Consider the following 11,451-nt stretch of genomic DNA (forward strand, 5'->3'; position numbering starts at 1 on the left):
ATGGGGAGGATGGGGGGTGGTGGGGAGGGAGGATGAGGAGGGGGTGACCTGGTGTTTACAGAGGACGACAGAAGAGTGAACGAGTGATTGGGAATTTTCATCCTTCACTGGGTTCCTCATGCCGTCCCATCATGCCCCCACTGTCCCCAGATCAGTTGTCGGCGTGCGGGGGTGCGGGGGTGCGGTGGCACAGGCCGAGCTGGTACTGTAAAGGCCACCGAGGCAGAAGTAACACTGAGACTTGGCAGATGCCGGCCTCCTTGTTTTTGCGTTCCTGCAGGACGGACGTGGCAGCTTCTGTCCTGCGTGGATTTTACTTCCGAGTGAAGAAGCAGCCAGACGGTTTCTGATGTTCAACCCCCCACCACCTCCTGTCCCAACACCACCTCCACCACCACCACCACAGATCTCCCATGATTCCTCCTGGAAAACCTGCTCTCACTCAACTTTTCAACTTCGTCAGTATCTTTGTCCGTCACGTGCAGGAAGAAAGATTCTGATACTTTTACATCCTGTAGCTAAAACTATATTTTAATGACACTGTATGTACGTGTCATTAGGAAAAAGGCTCCGCCCTCTACCTGGACAGGTGGAGGAGACCAAACACAGAGATGAAAGTAAACACTGGACGTAGATCGACAACTGTACGTAAAGATGGACGACACGACAGCTCCCATAGTGAGGCCAAAACATGTTGATTGACCCCTGGTTGTCTCCTCCATGTTAGCAGATGGGACATGGACCAAACTAAAATATCAAAGTAGACGTTGAATAAATGTTTGTAAAGATGTTTCTGTCATTTCAGCTCGTTCTTATCTCGCTGATGTTTGTTCAAGTGTTTCTGATCAGTTTGGTTTGAATCAGTTATTGATGATATAAAAACAGGCTGAGACGTGATGATTGACAGCTGAGACTGACTCCTGATTGGTTGAGCATGGGTATGGGCGGGACGTCGATACCTTGATCACTAACAGACTCCAAATGGCGTCATCACCACAAGATGGCAGCGTTTGTATCTGAGATATTTTGGCTTTTTGTTTCCCAGTGGGGGACGTGGAGACGTGTCTTCATCTTTATTTACAGTCTTGGACAAACATGAATAAAAGTCTAAAGCTTGTCCCCTAAATGTACTGTGAATATATTTCAGTTTCTTCTTCGTTGGTGTTCCAGGAACGCTGGGCTGGAGGTGGACTCTGGCGAGCGGAGGGTGATTTCCAGTGTAGCTCTGGAGGCCGAGGACATGGACACGCCCCCAAACCAGGTGTTCTTCTTCATCAACGCTGCACCGCGGTTTGGACCGCTGCAGCTCAAGGTGTGTGTGTGTGTGTGTGTGTGTGTGTGTGTGTGCGTGTGTGTGTGTGTGTGTGTGTGTGTGTGTGTGCGTGTGTGTGTGTGTGTGTGTGTGTCTCATCCATTTATTCCTTCAAACTAAAGGTTGTTAACCAGGTGACGCCTCAGGACTCACTGGTCTGTATCGGTTCTGTGTGACTCTGCAGACGGAGTCGGGTTGGACCGAGCTGTCGGCCGCTCAGAACTTCACTCAGCACGACGTGGAGCTGAACCGTCTGTGGTACCAACACAACAGCAACGCCAACGCCGCTGCCTTCAAAGGTCACGACAGCTTCCGCTTCACCCTCAGCGACCTGGAGAACGAGTCTCCTGCTCAGAGCTTCTTCATCTCCGTCCAGACTGTGCACAAAGGTCAGAGGTCAACTCACCGATCCCTCACCTGTAGAACACCTGAGACTGTGGAGATAAATGCTCAATGTTAATGTGGAAGTAATGAAGTTCAACATGTTCCTTCATCGTAGTTTAGCACGTTAGCGAGGAAACTAAAAACTGAGGCTGATTTAAAAGTTAATTCCTGAAACATCTGACGTCCAGCTGCTTTTAGGACGAGGAAGAGGAGGAGGAGGAGGAGGAAGAGGAGGAGGTGCTCAGATCATAAAATGTCTGAAGTCACAACAGGAACGTTCTGGCACACAAACAAATGTCCGTGTTTACACCTTCACACACCTCGGCCCTCTGTGGCCCCGGCCAGGCTTCATTCATTATTGAGGGCCCCCCCCTCCAGCCTCTTCCAGCTCGCTGTGCCAGCTTTGCCAGTCGGGTGAACACGGTGCTTCGAGGCCTCGGCCCTTCTGGCTCCGGGCCCTCTGATCCTGGAGGAGCCGAGGTGAGAAACGGACGACCTCCTCAGCCGGTGAATAATTAACAGAGGAGAGGTGGAGCAGCTGTGGAGGGGCGTTGGCTCATCTCCTCTGGGTGCTCCTCCTCCTCCTCCTCCTCCTCCTCCTCCTCCTCCTCCTCCTCCTCCTCCTCTCCTCCTCCTCCAGCACCACTCCAAAAAACTGCTTCAGCCTGTTTAGATTTTTACATTTTAGTTCAGTTTTGATGTGTGAAGTTTCAGGTTCATGTTTTCTGTTTCTCTCTGTTCTATATTTGTATAGATATGAAGATGGTCTGTATGTTTACAGATCTTTTCTCTTCCTGATGTCTCACAGCTCTTTACAGAACACTTTCACATTCACACACTTTCACACACACATCTATGCTCAGCCTCTTTCCCAAGGACACTTCGGCATGCGAAGCCCCCCCCACCAGCCACCACTTGTGTGTGTGAATCTGAAAAGCTGCGCTCATTGAAACTAAACGTCTAAACCACCACATTGTCGACCAATCAGAGACGTCCCCCATCCTGTCCACCCCCCCATCACGCCATCCACTCATTGGCATAATACATATAATACATTCCCTAACCCTGACCCCTGACCCCTAACCCAGACCTAACCCTAAAGTCTTGACCCTCAGTCCATTGAAGAAGTGAGGACCAGACAAAATGTCCTCACTCTGTAAGTCTGTGCTTAAAATGGTCCTCACAAATGTATAAGTACAGGAACACACACACATGTTTCAACCACGGTTTAAATCAATTCCCAAATGAATAGAAAGATTAAAAGCTGCAGCGCTCTGACCTTTGCCCTCTGTCGGCCTCCAGGTGACATCGTGCTACTGAGCAAGGCAGTGCATCTGAGGGAGGGGCAGCGGGTCGTCCTCAACACCGACATCCTGCTGGCGTCTGACACGGGGGGGCGTCCGGAGGAGCTTGTTTACACTGTGTCTGTCCCGCCTCGACGCGGCCTCGTCCACGCCGTCCGGCGGCCCGGAGTCCCGCTGACCGGCTTCACGCAGCTGGACGTCGCCGCCCACAGAGTGTGTTACACACACGACAACAGCCACGACGCCGAGTCCGACTCCTTCAGGTGAGGGAACTCACAGCAACACTCACTTCAGTCGTCATGGTGACGGCACATTTCAGCTCCGTGGTCATTGGTCTGGGAGTTTCCTGGAAGCTGGTGAAAGGAGAAGTCAGGCAGCAGCTGACGCATCAAGGAGACCAGGAGGTGAAACAACATGTCTCCCACAGCCTCCCAGTACATCTCCCTCACCCTGCCTCACCCATGAAGGTCCCTCCCTCTGTTACATGGAGGTGTTTGCATCCTGTTGGACAGTTCAGTGTAAAGTGTGTGTTCATGAATCACATTGTGCCCTCACGTCTGGTGAAACACACAAAGAGTGAAGACACTACAATGTCCTGTGGGTCCTTTATCTATAACCTGACCTGGGTTCTGCTCAGAGACAGAAGGAGGATCTGTGGAACCAGACAGGCTCTACTCTCCTGTACAGATAGAATATGCACTATACTTAATATATAGTGACAGATACTGTAATGTGGGAGGATGTCAAAAAGTCCTCAACAGTCATGTGACGCCTCAACGACAGAGTAAAAGGAACCACAGTGATTCTGAGGGATGTGAAGATTCAATGATCAGGTCCCAGTGACCTGTCAATCATTCATACTGTAGTTTGATGGAGATTCTACAGCAACTATTTTTTATCTTTCTAAACTTCCACTTGTGTCCACATCTAAAAACACACACCTGAGCATCGTGTGTTGTCATGACAGCAGATGATGAATGAGCATTATCAGGAAAATAACAACAGTGCTGGCACGATGGCGGCCAGAGCGCCGGCCACAGGCGCCCGTCCCTGGGCAAATATGGCCGACAACGAAGCCAGATGTTACACCAGGGCCTGTGTGTGTGTGTGTGTGTGTGTGTGTGTGTGTGTGTGTGTGTGGTGGCCGGTGTGCTGAGGCCCGGGGCAGTTTGTCAGCTGCAGGGCTCAGAGGCAGATTGTGTTGGCAGACGACTGAGAGGACGACAAAATACACACATGTACAAACACACACAGCTCGTTTTCAGGTCCAGTGCTCTGTCAGTTGTCACCACAGTGTGTGTGTGTGTGTCTGTGTCTGTGTGTGTACAGATATCTTTGTGAGGACATTTTGGCCGGTCCTCACTTTCTGACCCACTTTGAATGGACTTGGTTTTAGGGTTAGAATTAGATTCATGTATTTAGTTTGCTTCAGGTTGGATCATGAGTGTCCTCACTAAGACAGAAGTACAAACGTGTGTGTGTGAGGATTGAAGCTACTGATCTAATTTGACTTAACCACGTTTCGTACTCTTCTTCATCTTCATCTTCATCTTCTTCTTCTTCTTCTTCTTCTTCATCTTCTTCTTCTTCTTCTTCTTCTTCTTCATCTTCATCTTCTTCTTCTTCTTCTTCTTCATCTTCTTCTTCTTCATCTTCTTCTTCTTCATCTTCATCTTCATCTTCTTCTTCTTCTTCTTCTTCATCTTCTTCTTCATCTTCTTCTTCTTCTTCTTCATCTTCATCTTCTTCTTCTTCTTCTTCATTTCTTCTGATTGGACGCTGCTGCAGACGTGTAGCAAAGATTCATATTTATATATTTTACATTGGATACAGAAATTGTTTCTCGCTGTATATAAGTGTAGATTGTCATCCAGCGTTATTTAAGGCTGCAACTATATTATTTTCAAAATGCGACGACGTAAAATCTGATCCTATTTATTTATTAATAACACTTATCGTATTAGAGAAACTATTTGACGTTGGCTTTTCGTTTACGTCTGTCTTCCCAGTTTCGTCGTCAGTAACGGCGTCTCGTCACGCAGCGGCAGCCTCCACTTCACCATCGAGCACGGTGACCGCATCCCCCCGACCCTCAACCGCAATGTCGGCCTCCGGCTGCAGGACGGGGCCACAGAGGTCATCTCCGCCGAGCGGCTGCAGCTCACCGACCCCGACACCCCCACCGCCAACCTGAGCTACATCATCACGCAGCCACCGCGCCACGGTAAGCTGCTGCTGAGAGGAGCCCCCCTGACCCCCCCGCTGAGGTTCACCCAGATGGACGTGGACAGGCTGGACCTGGCTTACCGGCACGACCCGGGCAGCCCGGCAGAGATCGACAGCTTCTACTTCCTGTCGACTGACGGAAACAACAGAGGATACCTGGAGTTTGGACAACTGAGAGAAGAGCCTGCTGTGTTCAACATACAGGTGCACACACACACAACACAACACAACACAACGCAACGCAACACAACACAACACAACACAAACACACAGTCAGGTGGCGAACACCCTGAGACTGTTTGTGATTGGAGGAATTGTTAGGTTGTGTGTGTGTTTGTGTTTAAAAGGATTCATCATTAACATTTTACAATGATTTGTTGAACTGATTATTCAACTGTTTTTTTATGCGGAGCCACAGTTAAATTCATTCATTATTTTTTAATAAGTCAAAATCTTCAAATGTCTTTTCTCATCTTTAATCTAAACACATATTCACTTTAATATTGATTTTAATATCGATCCTCTAGTTTGATAAATCTCTGTCACCATCAGTCAACTGTTGATCAGTTCTCTTTTTCTTTTATTTCTTAAAAGTGAATAAAAAAGATCAGCTGAAAATCATTTCCATTTGGAGGAAGACGAGGAAACAGGAAGTTAAATCATCAGATCTGAGTCTGATCATGTGACAATAGCGCCTCCCAGAGCAGTACAATACTGCCACCTTGTGGACAGAAGTGGGAACTGAAGGAGCAATCAATCTCTATGAATTATCAATTACTATAATTGTATATAAATATATATTTATATATATATATAAATATATATTTATATATGTAGTATATATATATTTTTTCTTTTTCTAGGAACAGTACAACAACAGTATGACTGTATAAGGAGACGATGTTGTCATAACTCCAGTGTGCATCGTCCTATCACCACGGAACTTCTGTCACATGATCAGAGTCCAAGCCTGAACAGCTCTATGTGTCAATATTTCCTCAGGGGCATAGCGCCACCTACTGATCAGTGTGAAAATTGATTTGTTGTAACATTGTCCAATTGACACAAAATTGCTCACGCTACATCAGAGCCCCTACTTGAACGGATCTATTAGTCTGTACGTAATAATACTGATGGCGCCACCTACTGGCAACAGGAAATAAGCTTTGTTTTACAACTATCATTCAATTTACATAAAATTTTCAGTGTGATGTGCAATTGATAGCGTGGAGCGTAATGAGCAATTAGCAGGCGAGGATCGACGTCTCGGACGGACGCAGGAAGTGAAGCGTTTGTCCTTGCCGCAGTGAGCAAAACGCGTGCAACGCGGAGACGTGCGCTTGGTCATTGATCGCTCTCTCCACCGACCACAACAGGCTTCAACGTGCGGGTGCTCGGGCACGTCAGTGCTACAACGTAGCACTAGTTTTCTTTTGCCTTCCAAAAATCCCGAATCTCCTAATATTTGATTATTTGCTGAGCTAAGTCAAGAAAGGACTTAGAAAAGAGAAATGTCCTAATTCTGACAAGTGTGTTCTTGCACCTTAAGCACAAATTACTGCATGAATTGTTCTGAACTACACTGATACACATACTTTACACTGCATTTACTCAAAGTCCAAAAGCAATATGTAGTTTTTTAGCTGTAGGCTGTCATTCAAATATTGAACCTCATTCAGGATATTCTCACTTTCTGAGACGCATCTGGTTCATGAGATGAATTATCTGTATTTCATCATTGAGCTGAAACAAAGGAGACGAAGGAGCTTTGTGTGATCACACATGTTGTGTCTTTGTGTTGAAACCAATTGTGTTTATCTGCCTTAATGTTGCTGTTTATGTAGCCACACACACACACGCACACACACACACACACACACGCACACACGCACACACACACACGCACACACACACACGCACACACACACACACACACACACGCTCTGAGCCCTCCTCTGCTCCTCTGTGTTCAGGTGGACCAGGTTGACAGGACCCCTCCCAGTCTGACCACCAGACGCAGCCCCAGCACGGTGGTGGATTTGGGGGCCGGACGTTTCGGCCTCTTCATCACCAACAAACACCTGCAGGGGTCCGACCCCGACAGCCCCACGGAGGAGCTGGAGTTCTCCATCAGCAGGCCTCCTCACTTCGGTTACCTGGAGAACGGCCTCACAGGTCCGGACAGCAGCTCTGCTCCTGAACCGTTTCTCTCTGGTTGTGAAAATGAAACGAGGTCCGGTCCAGAGTGTTGGTGGTGTCAGTGCTGAGCTGCTGTGTCCTCTCGTCCCACCAGGGGGCTACATCCGAGGTCGCTTCACCCAGCGGGACGTGGACCAGCGGGCCGTGGTGTTCGTCCTCCCGGCCGACATGGAGGTGACGGCCGACAGCTTCGAGTTCCGCCTCACGGACCCGGCTGGAAACACGATGCTGCCTGAAGTGTAGGTGGAGGAGGAGCTGCTGCTGAGGGACGGACACGTGTCCATCACCTTGTGTCCACATACTTATGGCCTCGACCTTATTGAACCCTTCAGTCTCCAGACGAACAGAACATGTGACTGGAGACTTCCTGTTTGTGCTCCTTCATTTACCACACGTCATTATAATGTGTGTACATATATACTTTAAAAACTGCTCTTACAAAGAACTTCACAAAGAGAAAACATCAAAGACACAAAGTAAATGAATACAGTAACATTTAAATCATTGACATCAAATGACATGATGTATATATATATATATCATCATATATCATGTGTTGTGTATTGTGTGTATACATGGTGTGTTTGTGTGTCCCCTGTAGATTAGAGCTGTTCTGGTCCCGGGTGGACTTGTCTGCGACCTGCTACAGAACCTGTGAGACCTCAGGGACCCTTCAGATCCAGATCCAGCGCAGTGGGAGGAGCTTGGACCCGGCGTACGTTGCGATTCAGGTACGACGTCGCCGCCTTGCAGAGAAAGTGTTGGAACACATGGAACCAATCAGAGCTCAGGATTTGTCGTGTGTGTGCAGGTGGAGGAAGGTTCGGCCAAACTGGGAAGAGATTTCACCCACAGCTCAGCTTCTCTCATCCAGTTTGACCCAGGTCTGAAGTTATATATTATATATTACATTATCTATATATCCATAAATCAGTGTAATGGTGATAACTTCCATCCTGTTTGGTTTCAGGCGTCAGTGTGAAAACCTGGAACATTTACCTGATGGACGACGGCCTGGAGGAAAACCACGAGACCTTCACCGTCGCCCTGAAGAATCCAAAGAACGCCGTCCTGGGCCAGAGGACGTCAGCGAGCGTGGAGGTCATCGACCCCAGAGGAGGTCAGACACTCAACTGTCAATGAAATAACTTCAGCACTGAGGGGAGATGGAGACTGAAAGATTTGAGCTGAGTCGTGTCTGTTGTCTCAGGAAGCTGCGACCCCGATGAACTGGTGGTGGACGAGGGCGGGAAGCCTCCACCTCCTCGCCTCCCTGACCCCCCCAGGCCGGAGGAGGACGAGGACCCCGTCACCGACATCGAGGCGGAGCTGATGTGGGAGAACCAGCCTCACCCTCCCAGAGGAGACGTCCCCAACCGCCGGCCCTACCTGGACTACGGAGAGCGGGAACCACAGGACCAGGCGGGGCCCGGCCACGCCCCCCCCCACAGCAGGAGGCTGCCAGGGACGAGCGAAGTCGGACATGGAGGAGTAAAGGTCAGAGACGTCTGTCTGTCCCACATCAGTTAGTTCATTAGGATTCATTGATCAGTGTGAACAGTCAACGAGATTTAAGATTTCACACAGAATATAAAGAGAAAACCAGAGACTCTGCCACCTGCTGGTTTCCTTTCACATTACATCAGGTTTGTTGCCTTGTCGGCCTGTTCGACAGAACCAGACTGTAAATAAAGATGGACGACATGACAGCTCCCTGAAAGTGAAGCCCAATCCTCTGGCTCGCCCCCTGGTGTCTGGCTGCAGTATAGCTCATGAACCTCCTCCTTTAACGTGTCGCACCTCGATACCTCGGCTCCCGCCACGATCACGGCTGCACAGACTCAGACTCCAACACTAGATGGCAGCGTTCACATCGGAGACATTTAGTCTGTCTTTCTGGAGGAAGTGGAGGCGAGTCGCCATCTTTGTTTTCAGGTCATGGTTAAAACACGAGGTTCTATTCTAATAAACACGTTTCTAACGTTCTTCTTCATGAACCTGAAACTTCTTCTGTGAAAAGATATTTGATCAATGTGCTGAATTAATAATCAATGTTTGAACCTTGTTCAGGTTCATCTGTCAGGAGAGAGGACGCCTGGAGACCGAGTGTGGACAGTGAGACACACACACACAACAGACACAACACACACACACACACACACACAGATAGACACACACAACACACAACACAGACACACACAGACACAACACAGACACACAGACACACACACAACACAGACACACACAAATTCACACACACAAACACATGAATAAATGAACGAACGTGATGTCCTCCTCCTCTTCCTCCTCTTCCTCCTCTTCCTCAGTTCCACAGTCTGACTCCTCTTCGTCTGGAGGAACTGAAGCCGGATGACTCTGCGTTGAGCTGGTCTCACAGTCGCCCCCTGCAGGAGGGGCGAGTTGGTGACACTCCTCAGATGGATCATCCAGCACCAGAGCTACGGCAGCACAAGGTACACAAAGTACACACACACACACACACACTGTTGTCTGGTTCTGTTGTGTGTCTGAAGTGTGTGTCTCTGTGTCTCAGTCGTTCAGCAGCTCGTGTCCTGATGGTTGGACTCACTACAGGAGACGTTGTTACATCATCAGCTCGTCTGTGGCGACCTGGGCCAGCGCTGAGAGAACCTGCTCGCTGCTGTAATACACACAGACACACACATGAATACACACAGTAATACACACAGACACACACCACAATACAGACACACACATGAATACAGTCTTCAGTATGGCATGCGCCTTTCCTATCTGTCCTTCAGACCCTAGTGGCAGCTGCCTGAATTCTTTCTAAGGGTAGGTCACAGTTTCTTATGAAAACAGTGCATTCATGTATGTGTGATGTTTGAATAAAGCTGATGGAGTTTAGTTGTAATATAGTAAGTTAGGTATGAGAACAAGTTAAAGTACAGTGTATTGTACGCCACAGATGTACAGTCTTCTCAAACAGGCATTATCAGACAGGTGCAAGACTGAACTGCGATGTGACACACACACACACACACACACACACACACACACACACACACACACACACTAATCAACTTCAAGATTAAAACCAGCCAGCAGCAGCTACTAACAGTCACTATGTGAAGGCCACACATTCTCCCACATATTCAGCCCAAACTGTCCCTGCCCCCCCTGTCTAACATACTGCATTTGTTTAGAGTTTAGTTTCATTGCCATCTTCACAGACACACACACAAAGAAAAACATAGATTTTAGTCTTAACAATACACACAGTAATACACACAGACACACGCATGAATACACACAGTAATACACACACACACACAGTAATACACACACACACGAATACACACAAACACACAGTAATACACACACGTAATACACACAGACACACACAAACACAGTAAAACACAGTGTTACACACTAGTACCGTTGTGTTAGTTAAAGTTGTTGAACTTTTCACTTCACGTTTCTTATTCAAGGAAAATCTGGAAACAAAAAATATTAGTTTCACAAACGTGTCAGAAATCCCAGCGGTTGCCATGGGAACTAATTGGAGTTAATGGAAAGGTTTGATTCCCTCACAGGTTCAACAGCAGCTTGACCAGCGTGCGCTCCAGGAGAGACATGTCCTGGCTGTGGAGGTTCTCCAGGAAGCAGCCGTTCTGGATCGGTGAGTGACGCAGCACGTTCAGGCCTCAGGTTCCAGCTGGTGTGGAGCAGCTGCTGATCCGTTCCCTGCTCCTCAGGTCTGTCTGCAGGTCCGAGGGGCTGGACGTGGGCGGACGGTCGCTCAGTGTCCTTCTCCAGGCTGAGGGGGGCGCTGCCGAGCCGCAGTGGCTCCGGGGGCGGCTGTGTGCTGGTTGAAAACCCCGGCAGCTGGATCTCCTCGAGCTGTTCGGCAGAAACTCAACACGCATTCATCTGTTCATCTCCGGCTCTGAGACACTGAGGATATTCACAGCGTCGTCATGACGACCGGCAGGAACTCATCACGTAACGATGCTGCTCTGAACATTAGTTTTCATATTT

General features: G+C 48.4%; 1 protein-coding gene across 1 annotated transcript in view; it reads left to right on the forward strand.

Moving 5' to 3' along the window:
• Nucleotides 1–11,372, forward strand: part of frem1b (Fras1 related extracellular matrix 1b) — a 29,314-nt gene extending 17,942 nt beyond the window's left edge. Inside the window, 15 exon segments of the mRNA XM_047342767.1 lie at nucleotides 1,171–1,312; nucleotides 1,497–1,701; nucleotides 2,999–3,263; nucleotides 5,010–5,430; nucleotides 7,200–7,401; nucleotides 7,520–7,664; nucleotides 8,027–8,156; nucleotides 8,237–8,309; nucleotides 8,396–8,545; nucleotides 8,636–8,922; nucleotides 9,496–9,540; nucleotides 9,753–9,899; nucleotides 9,980–10,089; nucleotides 11,007–11,092; nucleotides 11,169–11,372. Coding sequence (XP_047198723.1) covers nucleotides 1,171–1,312; nucleotides 1,497–1,701; nucleotides 2,999–3,263; nucleotides 5,010–5,430; nucleotides 7,200–7,401; nucleotides 7,520–7,664; nucleotides 8,027–8,156; nucleotides 8,237–8,309; nucleotides 8,396–8,545; nucleotides 8,636–8,922; nucleotides 9,496–9,540; nucleotides 9,753–9,899; nucleotides 9,980–10,089; nucleotides 11,007–11,092; nucleotides 11,169–11,371 — 2,611 coding nt within the window. The 3' untranslated portion in view covers nucleotide 11,372.
• The last annotated feature ends 79 nt before the right edge of the window (nucleotides 11,373–11,451 follow it).

Source organism: Hippoglossus stenolepis, chromosome 14 (genome assembly GCF_022539355.2).
Source record: "Hippoglossus stenolepis isolate QCI-W04-F060 chromosome 14, HSTE1.2, whole genome shotgun sequence".
NCBI lineage: Eukaryota > Metazoa > Chordata > Actinopteri > Pleuronectiformes > Pleuronectidae > Hippoglossus > Hippoglossus stenolepis.